At 40.9% G+C, this 11,292-nt stretch overlaps 1 protein-coding gene across 1 annotated transcript in view; it reads right to left on the reverse strand.

Annotated features, from left to right (window-relative positions):
- Window positions 1-11,292, reverse strand: part of HOMER1 (homer scaffolding protein 1) — a 192,469-nt gene that overhangs the window by 83,043 nt on the left and 98,134 nt on the right. Inside the window, exon 5 of the mRNA XM_019517739.1 lies at window positions 1,194-1,336. Within this exon, the coding sequence (XP_019373284.1) occupies window positions 1,194-1,336 (143 nt within the window). The remainder of the gene's footprint in view (window positions 1-1,193; window positions 1,337-11,292) is intronic.

Here is an 11,292-nt window from a genome sequence, read left to right on the forward strand (position 1 = left end):
TTTTTTTTTTTTTTTTTGTGCTTATTTCTCAAGGTTGTGCTGTCTTCCTGTCTTTGGTACCATGCAAGAATTTTTAAACTTTTGGAAGAATTTCTCTGGAAGAGTCAAATCCATACATTTCTGAAATATCTAATATTTCAAATGTCTCCATAATTTTTATTAAATATGTAATACTTTCCCTTGCTCTCGGTATCTTCTGCTTAGATAAGTTGTCCAAATATTTATGATCATTTCTAAGGGTGCCTGTACACAAGTGAGGAGGCTACTCCGATGCTCTGTAATTACAGCGAGTCAGTAGACTCTAATCTAGTCTGCTGGAGTGTGGTAATTACTGTACTCCAGCAGCCTCCCGCATCTCTTGTATCAGCATCTCTGTGCTTAAAAATGGCAGTGGGGGTGCTTGACCTAAAGCTCATTTAGCTAGTTCATGTGCCCCCACTGCCATTTAAGCTCAGGGACACTGATACATGAGACACTGCAGTGCTTTAATTGTAGCAGCTCCAATTAAAGCACTCCCCCCTCTCCCCCACATATGCTGCTGGAGCATGTGTAAAAGTGCCCCAAGATACTAGTTAGATCTAATTTAGCTCAAGACTTCCAACTTCAAATAAAAAATTGCCCCAACTTTTCTAAGGGGCTGTGAAGGAAAGCATGCTCAGTGGAATTCCTTCTTAGAGTACAGCTGTAACTTTCATTTATACTTTCTGGCAGAAAACCCAGATGAAGAATATCTAACTGTCAGAAAGAAGTTTAATTAGGAGGTTGTTTTAAATCTATAATACTTCAGAATTAAGTAAGACCTCATTTTCTAGCAACTTATCATCAAAAGCCTGATGTCTAATTTGAAACAATTGATTTTGCTAAGGTCTTAGGCATTAAGTATTGATTCCTGTTAAAGGGACACACCTTGTGCTCAGGAATTAAAATGCTTGTAAAATAATGTTCATAATGTAAGAGAAAATCTAAAGATATCAAAACACAGCAGATTTTTCAATATTATTTTTCTGTGGGGGGGGAAATAACCCCACAAACCTACTGCAAGCCTAGAGTCAAGTCCCATTTTTTTAAAAAAAAATTAGATTCTTTAATTCATAACTGTTGCACTTGGGAGTCATCTGAAGGGAAAAAAGATCCACTTAACAACAAAAACAAACATGTATTACTTAATCAGGATGTGTGAATTGAATCTGTACCTATGTGTAAATGGCAATGCATTCTGGGTTGGTTCAGCCCTTGGTTCTGAGTTTTGTGTCACTTCTGGAGTTGTTCTTTCATCATCTGTTCCATTAATACTTTCTGGTGTTAAAGGAGACTGAATATCCCCTCCTGCTGATTCCTTAAGTAAAGAAAAAAATAGAATTATACATTGAACTTTTTTCACAATGTGCACACACAAACTAACCAAATTAACATAAGTGAATGGTTATTAATTTTAAGGTGATGTTAAGGTGAGGCTCCCCGAAACCATCCATCTTTTTCTATAAAGTCCTATGGTTTATACACAGAGTATGCATTAACATGCAACACACAGTCTCCTGCTTTTTGTTTTCAGGAACTCTTTTTCTGCCCTCGTTTTCTCTTTAAAGTTGGTACAGACTTAGCTGTTGGCATTTCTTCATACCCACAACTACAACTGTTACCTTTTATCTTATATTCTAACAGTATGGCAAATTGCCTCACTTGAGGATCATCATCTCACTACAAATGGAAATTAAAGGTGGAAGCATCATTGTTGGTACAATCGCATCTTTGCCTGCACAATGAAATTAGAGCTTCACGTAAGCTTACCTGCAGTCCTTCCTCAATCCGAGTTGCCTACCCTAACTCATACTGGCTAAGACACCTTGATTACATAGGAGCTCACTTAATTCCCCCAGGCAGGTTCCATTACTGTTAGGTTCCTGGACTCCTGACCATGTTTAAAACTTATCTTCTAGGGGAGTGAACTAATACTATTTGCATCATGCTGTACTATACCATTGAGAGCATTTCTGTTCTCCTGTAAGCAAACAGTACTTGCTTCTCTCTCCTGTCTGGGTGAGAAACAGCAGTAGCTATTATTTAAGCCCCTGGGATGAAGTAGAAGATCTGGAGATGCTTCCCCATAGGCCACATCCAGACAAGCAGGGACATTCAGTATGTAGTGCCACAGACCGATCTATGACGCCACACTGCATATGCAGGAGGCATTCCCTGCACTACTACCTTGCAGCATGGGTTGGGTTTTTTTTGTTTGTTTGTTTTTTTACTCTGGGAGATAGAAATGTGCCTTTTATGGCTGTGTCCACATGAGCACAGGTGTTAGTTTCCCCAGGCACAAGGTGTGCTCCTGCTACTTGTCCCCAGGGAAACAAATGCCTGTGCTCCTGTGGACGTGGCCATAAAAAAAAAATTTCCATCTTCCACTTCCACTCAGTGTTCTGTACAAAACTGAGCTAAATTAAGCTCAATGGGAATCAAAGTGATAACCTTAAAGAAACCTCAAAACAACTGTTTTAAATACATGAGCCTTTTTGAGCTGCTACTTTCGAATCCAAGATACTCAATTTCAGGTTTTGAGACTTGAATCAGACAAAAAAAAAAGCTCCCACACCATTGTTTTTAATAAAACTGAAAGGGATATTTTCCTTCCCCACAGGAAAGATATTATTTATGTCAAACCCTCAAGGTCAGAACTGTACTTTGCTGTCAGTTTTACTTTATTGCAGGGCCAACAGTGTAGTAAAGTATTTAATCATTTTTGATTTACATACATAGTGTTCACCTCTTATTCAGTGACTTGTATTAGTGGGGTGATGTGGACTAATTTTAAAAAAAGATAAATTTAGAAACACTCGCCTCATGTTTATGTTCTGTTACATGCTTGCAAAATGACAAAAACATATATAGAAGGAAGGCCATTCCACCTAGTGGTTGGACTAGGTGGTCACCTAGGATGCCAAAATTAAATGCAGAACAAAAAAAACCCAGGAACATCATTCTAAATAACAGCCCTGGCCGGCCACACCTCCACCTGGGACTAAGACCTTTGCTTCGGTAAGGGGAAAAAGATCTCAGAGGAAAGATCACTAGAAGATGAACCCCTACTCCTCTATCATCTTATAGCTTTATTTTTGTCTATATTGGAAGTGGTGGGGGTGCCAAGGTACATAGTTCGCCTAGGGTGCCAATTACCCTTGGATCGGCCCTGCATAGAAGTCTCTCTCTCACGTCATCATACCCAAGTCCAGAATGGAAGATAATTGGTTCATATAATAGGGAATAACTGCTAGTTTCTTTCAATGCTGATGTTAAAATTTTGTAATCCAAACTACATTGTTTGTACTCTAAGGCCAGGTACAGACATTATACAAAATTGGCATAAATGACCAAAAATGGTCTTCACCCATAAAAGAACAGAAGTCTGGTGCTGATAGACTGGTTTAAAAATGGCAGAACCTAGTCTAAGATAGACCTAGATCAATGAGGTATCAGACTTAAATCGGTTTACACTAGACTGACCTATCAAACTTCTGTACCAGATCCGTTATTGATTCATGTTAGGTCACTGTCCTCTGGCGCTGCCTTTATGGCCCCCTCCTCCCACTAACCTTCCCTCATGGAGATGCACTGGCACTTGCTGGGTACTCAGCTGCTCTGGGCTGTCACAGATCTGAGTCAGCACAGACAAAGGCAGTCAGTGGTGTGGGGGGGAGGGGAAGACACCCCCCTCTTGCCTTTCATACAGCCTCACCTCTCCAGCAATTGGCAGAGAGGGGTGGAGCTGCATGACAGACAACCCTCACAACCAATCTGTGGTGAAGGGTGAGGCCACTGGGCCCCCTTGGCCAGAGGCATAAGGAGCCCCAGGCATGATAAGCCCTTGAAAATGGCAGCTGGCCCCATGATCTGTTTGCAAAAATCAGCTGGCTGCCTCCTCAAGTTGTATAGACCCCTACATATTATGTTATCCTATGTAAAATAATTAGTTAGCCAAAACGTTGTTCTTCACTAGACAAATCAACTTCAGCTGAAGTTAAATGGAATTGTGCAGGCATATCTGGAGCTAGAATTTAGTCTAAACATTTTTTTTAAATTACCTCAAAAGTACCTTAAAAGTGACTTAAAGCAATCTTCAAACTTTCAGCTAGAACTAGTTTAGGACTTGTTTTGAAATAAAAACACATTGGGCACATATACATATACCGTTTAAGATACTTTAGCCCAATTTAAGCTGTATTAAGGGCACATGTCTACACATGCGTGCCCTTAGTGCACCTTAAAAATGGCAATTTTAGTCTATTCATGCCTAAATTTGATACCAGCAAAAACAGGTATCAAATTTAAGTTCAAATACCTAAAATGCATGTAGATGCAAATCGTGTTGACAAATTAATATAAACAAGCCTCCTTTTGACTGGTGCAGCCAAACCATCATTGCACATGAATCCATGACAGAATACTGATAGACTAAAAGAATAGATCAGCTCCTACTGGGTATTATTCTACTCTGTATTCCAACAAAATACAAAAATGTGTGCTCTCACGTAGTTAGAACCACCATTAAACTTTAATTATTTACCTTAAGGTAATTTTACTGAAAGGATAAGAAATTCTTTCTTGCCTTTGGAAGCAAAGAACATTTCTAAGATGACTTTTAAAATTGTTACCTCTTTAATTAGTAGCCACTCTAATTAAAGGCCCCCCTCACACTCTCCAGAGCATGTATAAAAGTGCCCTATGAAGGCAAGTCAAATTGCCACATACAGGACTGACTTTTGAAAAGTATAATTGATATAATGTGATCAGTAAAACAAATTGTATTGGAGAAGAAATATTTTAAAAATTTAATATAAAATCCAAATATATTGTATACAAAGAAAACATAGAATAATGGTATGCAGGCTTTATTGGTCCTTGTTTGTATACTCGCACTACAAAAATAAAAAAATTCTACTGAATGCTTCCACAGTTTTTTTTTTCCCCCCAAAAGAATGAAGACTTGATTTTACTTAACTGACCTCATACAGAAAAAAAGAAAAAACTGACTATTTTTTTTAGGGGTTTTTTTGTTTTGTTTTTTTTTAAAGAAAACTATAACATTATTTAAGATTTCTACAAATCATTATTACTTTAAAGGCTGCAGGTGGGTGAATACTAAAAATAAGGGGGGGGAATCCTTTAACAGAGTAGGAAACATTCTTAGCTCTCCAGTGGTATAAAACACTATTTCCCAGTAACAATAGCTTGGAGTATATTGGACCTTAAACTCACTAGTCCAGGACTTAATGCTGTTTCTCAGCTCATGCCACATACAAGTTTCCAGGGATACTTAAGAGATGCAGCATCAAAAATGGCCCTAATAAAGATAATTAATGGGTAGAAAGAAAATGCTGCTATCAAAAGTGTATAGCAAGGACAATTTATTATCAATATAACTAATATACAATTGGTATAAATATACATACTAAAAACATAATTGTTAGACTTCATAATTTTTGGTATAATATAGGCATAGGCTTCACACAATACTACGTACTATCTGCTTATATTTAGTACATCTATTGAAAGTGAAAAATACTTGACTGACAGGATAACTGAATTTCACATTACTTTGCTTAAAAAAAAAAATTTAAAAAATCCTATCCAACTGTATATAAAAAAACCACTATGCAGGACACCTGTATTTACTCAACTACAACATGAGACTTCCCCCCCCCACCCCACAGGTGAGTGTTCCTTCCAAAAGGAACTGGCACTGGATCTGGAGGTACTGCAATACCAGACCAGCACCAGGAGGGCCAGAGTCAGCCCTGACACCCTCCCCTTGGTACCAAAAATGCTACATCTAATCAAAATACAGTGTAACGCCCATTGTTCTCAGTCCTCCTTGGCACCAACTCTTTCAAATCACAGTGAACCATTACATGAAATACCTCTCTTTCCCATTTCCAATGATTCTTGTTTCTTCAGAAGCTTTAAAATTTCTGGCAAACATCACAAAACTTTGATACAGTCAAGAGGCTCTATCGCCCCCTCTGTCAGCCTGTCGCATGCGATTAGCAGGGATTCAGATTTTCTGTTTCCCACAGAAACAAAACACACAGATTTTCCTATTTTATCAGAGGAAAAAAACAGATTTTCTCTTTTAGCAGAGAAACCTGTGGGTTTCCCGCTTTTGCAAAGAGCTCTGCAGGCTGGCTGAGTTCCAGCTTGCAAGAGCTAATTGCAAAAAGGGCGGTCAACCCCCAGCACTGACCGCAGAGGGAGGGAGAGGAGGAAAAGGGCTCTTAGACACCCAAGGCTTGGCTCAGGCTCACTCTCCTTCCTGGAGCCTGGGAAGTAAGTGGGGTTTGCAGGGGGCTGGGGAATGACATGGAGTGCCTACTCAGCCAGCGGTACATGGACCACAAGCAGTGCACTATTGGCAGAGCAGGTTCCATGCCTCCATGTTCGGCTTCCCTGAAGGGCCAATACCACACCACTCCAGGTCCACATGCCGCCAGCGGGCAGGCACTCCTGCAGGAAACTGGCTGGAGGGAGCAGGGAGGTGTTGGGGAAAGTCATGGAGTGCCCACTCAGCTGGCAGCACATGGACCCAGAGCAGCATGGAATTGGCCCAAACAGGCTCCGTAGCTCTGTGTGCGGTTTCCCTGAAGGGCTGACAGCACACTGCTCTGCGTCCATGTGTTGCCAGCTGGCCAGACACTCCTGTGGGAAGTTGGCTGGGGTCTGAGGGAGCCAAGAGATGTTGGGGAGAGATATGGAGCGCTCGCCCAGTTGGCAGCGCATGGACCCAGAGGGGTTGTGGGTGGGGGCTGTTGTGGGAGACCTTTAATTTTAACAATGGATTTTAGGGTTTTTTAAAATCAGAGAATTTGTGATTTTTTTTTTTAATCAGAGAAAACCAGGATCCTTAGCGATTAGTATGGCCCAATCCTCTACAGGGTGGACACAAACCAGGCAGCCCTGCGCCTCATCTGCATATAAATTTTTGGAGGGTCCCAGGACTTGTGACAAGAACCCCTGGTTGCAGGTCATGAGTGGGGGGCTAATTAGCAAATGGAGCCTTTTGGGGGCAGGGTGGTATGTGGAATACATGCGTGCGCGCGCACACACACACACACACACACACACACACACAGAGCAGTGCGGGGCTGTCAGGTCACTGTGCCTTGAAATGCTGTGGACTCTGCTGGAGCCCAGCCCAATGAACTGTGTGATAAGTCATGAGGCTCTGGACTAATATGATGCACAGTTTGTACTATATATACATAGGTACAAAAATGTTGCTCAAGGATCAGACCCACAGCACTCTCCTGCCCTCCTCCGTTAACGATCTGTAGCTTCTGCCCTCTCCTGTCCTTTTTGCCCCCTTACTGACATGGCCAACTCACAGGGCCTGAGCAAGATCTGACAGTAAAGGGGGCGCAGAGGGCAAGGGAACCAACCTGACCCCTCCAGCCACTATTTTCCCTGCTGTAGCTGTAGGAAGGGGATGAATTATACACCTGAAAATTGTAACACATCTATAAATTTTCTACATATAGAATCAAATTATTAAGAGGTCATCTTACATTCAGGCTCATCTTATATTCAAGTAAATATGATACCTATCTATAGAGCCAGTTTCACACTCACATTAAAATTATCTACTAAAATACCTAAAGGATAAGGAATCTAAAAAGGCAACCATTTTAAAATCCTGGCCCAACTCAATTGAAAAACCCAATTTCCAGTTTTTATGTTGCTTTATTATTAAGCACTTGATAAACTTATCCCTACTTGTCATATTTTACTTTGCTTTCCTGTCCAATATTGATTAGCATAAAGTTGACAGCTATGAGAATAGACTGCAGAATCTGCATGAAGCATTAACTTCCATATAAATTAATATGCTAGAAAGTTATTTTTGTTGGGCAGGCTTTTCCTAGTAAAAGTCCACAGAGGCCTTAAACAGAAGACTATTCTTCCTTTTCAATCCACACTGACACCTTGCAACACTTGTCCACAAATGCACAATGCAGCTGGAAACCTGGGGGTAAGCCAGTGCTCCTCAGATTCCTCAAAATGAGAAATGTTACATGGTAGAGATAAGGGGTGTTTGGAAACACTGGAGGTTACACAAGAATAACTCAGGACAGATTCTGGCCTACCAAATCTTTATTATTCATGAGGATTCATGATAAGGAAAGAACTGAGCCTGAAATTCCAGGTTGTTAGAAGGATTGGCAGGTGAAAAAAAATCTGTTTACTTGTAAACAGCAAAAATTTAGTAAGAAACTAACATGTCACCAATACTTCCACTCAACAAAATCATTATTAAGGCTAGAAACTTGCTGTAAGGCTCAAGCACTACAGCCCAAAGTGGTGGTATTTGAACTCCCAGGTACATCTGTAAATGAAAGTGTATGACAGAAGTGACTTTACTTCAGATTTGGGATTTCATGAACAAGGAAACACCTTAGATTCAAAGGAGGGCAGACTAATATTATAGGGCTAAATTTTATATTTTTTTCAGATAAAGGAATAAGCTGCTCCCAAAGATTTACTGGGTTTGGGTTAAATGGACACAATATGGTGACAGGTGTCTTAAAAGGTACCAAAACAAGGCAATTCCTTTCTAGGCCACTATAAATTTCTGAAGCCTCCAAATAGATAAGACGCAAAAGGCGAGGTAGGTGCACATTATAAAACGTACTTAAAACAGTCACACATAGAAAATGCAGAATCACATTTTTCTATTTATTGAAAAAGCCACAGTGCTCTGTGTTGGCATTTGGTGAATACATAATAGTAATTTGCTCATAATATAGTCCTTTGTTCTTTGTTTAGAGGTGCTCAACCTTTTGGCTCTCTGGGCCAGTTGAGTGACATGGGGCTGGTCCACAGGACAGATCAACCCTGTGTCACCTCCACCCAGCTCTGTGCTGCCCAGCACTCTTCAACTAGCATGCAAAGCCATGGCCCACAAGGCTCCCCGTCAGACTCGCATGACATGTGCCAGAGGCTGAATATGGCCCATAGACTGGGGGCTGAGCACCTGCCGTATGTCTGAAGGGCGATGACAAAGTCATTCTCTATTATACCTTTTGGAGTTAAGGCAACTAAATCTTAAATATTTATCTGATGTTCCAGAGTTCTTTCAAACACCACAATGAACCAAAAACTCTACTAGAAACCTAAAAAAATAGGAGCCATGTAGAAACAATGTAAAATACAGACCACTAAATTTAACATCAGATTGTTCAGGAGAAACTGAACTACTGATTATGCAAATAGTTACTAATTGTGCTATATACTGTTTTCTTTGTACCACTGGATCCAAGATAGGAAAACCACAAATATACTATTAGAGAAACAGCTTATCCAAAAGATACATACCTATAGCAGCATTTTGCAAACTGTGTGCCATGAAGCATGTCCAGGTGTGCTGCAGAATTTTGGACTGGAGCCATGCCCCCTGCTGGCTGGAGCCACGCCCCCCACCTGCTGCCCCCGTGGACACAGGCAGCAGGGGACGTGGCTCCAGCCAGTGATTTTCATCTGTGCGCTTTAAGCAACGCCACCCCGGCCCCCTCCCCTCCACCCCCTGCTGCTCAACCCCTCTTCTACCCCCCCACTCTGGATTCAGCTACTGTGCTGCAGGATGGGAGAGGCCCAGTAAGTGTGCTGCTGAAACCAAAAGGTTGGGAAACACTGACCTATAAAATGACAGCATTTCCTGCTCCTGCTAAGGAGTTCTACTTCAGTGGAAGCCAAATCTATTTTCTATGGCTTAACTAGTATCAATGGCCTACAGAATCCCACTGACTTCAATAGGCTTTAAATCAGATCCTACACATGTTTTTAAGATGGTATTTCAGAAAGAAATTTTAAGACATTATAGCCCTGGATGCCTAGCTTGTGACATTTAATGTTTTTGTCCCTTGACAGTTTTCTGACTTTCAATACCAAGGTTATGTGCAGACATTTAGATTCTTCTAAGAGAATCTCTGCAAGTATACAGATGTTCAGGATTTTTCTCCCAAAGCAAAAATGGTTGCTCCAAGAGGAAAATAACCTGGGAACAACCAGGATTAAATTGTGCCCAGGACAGTTTCTCTTGGAAGAATGACTATCCGTATACATTATCTTCTGCAAAAAGCATAGCATAGTCCTTCAGCACCCCAGCGTGCTTTGCTCCCACCTTCCCCTTACTCTCTCCCTCCAGGAGACAGTGTGTTGCTCACTGGACTCTGCTGCTCAAGCTGAGCAAGGAGAAGTACATGCCTTGTTCAAAATCTCTGCACTGTGTTGCAGGCAGACATAGGCTGACACTGATCAGTGTAGATCAATTAGGGCTGCCCTGGGCACTGCTGCCATCTGTCTCCAGGCAGACTGAGGGATTCTGCTGAGATGTACACCCAGGGGCCATCTGGCCATGCAGTCTCAGCAGTACAAATTCTGCAACAGCTCAGCATTCAAATGTCTGTTCAAGTATCCCCAGTTAAGTTTTTCTGCCACAAAAAACAAACCTGCGAGAATTCTCCCAGTTCATCTGAATTAGTACAAATATGATGCAAAGGTAAGAATTAGAAGTAACAAAAATGCTAAAAAGATACCTGAAAACTGCAACTAACATGAAAAGCAAATGATATTTGAAAGATTTTATTTAAAACTCATTTAAAATTCATTATGTACCAAAATAATTTAAATTAAATGGAACTATTTAGAATATACCAAATGCTCCAACAGCTGGGTCCCTACATGCCCATTATGACTAGAAGTCTTTGCTGAATGGTGTTTGAGAGCCTTTGTCCCAAGGTCATGCAGTTAAAGTATCCAACAGTTATTCTGGCATCAAATTCCAGCTGATTTTTTTTTTAACAATCTTTTAAGGAAAGATCTAGGGAAATAATTTATTTTCAATGTCTCTTGCTTTTGAAAACTTTAACTGCCAGTAGGTAACTATTATGAGCCAAAAGTGAATTTCATGAAGCACAGTTAGTTCTAGCTCAGATAAGCAGGGAGTCTGGCTGTTTGTCAAGAACTAGGGAACTGTCACAGAGGTTAACTGCTCCTCGAGATCTTCCCTGTCATTTAGTAGCAAGGCTTCCTCTAAAACTATGTTCCCAAGTATTCTGCCTAGCAGCTGCATGCTTCCTGTCCCTTCAAGGGATGAGATTAGCATTTAGAGGTGAAAGACCAATTGTAAAAGTGAGCTCAACAGGGAAGGCTACCTTACTGTAACCAATCCCAGGGAAATAAGCAAGGGTAATGGAGATGACAGTAGACATGTGTCTAAATTCCCCCAACTCCCTGTAGCACGCC

This window comes from Gavialis gangeticus, unplaced genomic scaffold, assembly GCF_001723915.1.
Source record: "Gavialis gangeticus isolate Ggan-Ray unplaced genomic scaffold, GavGan_comp1, whole genome shotgun sequence".
Lineage (NCBI taxonomy): Eukaryota > Metazoa > Chordata > Crocodylia > Gavialidae > Gavialis > Gavialis gangeticus.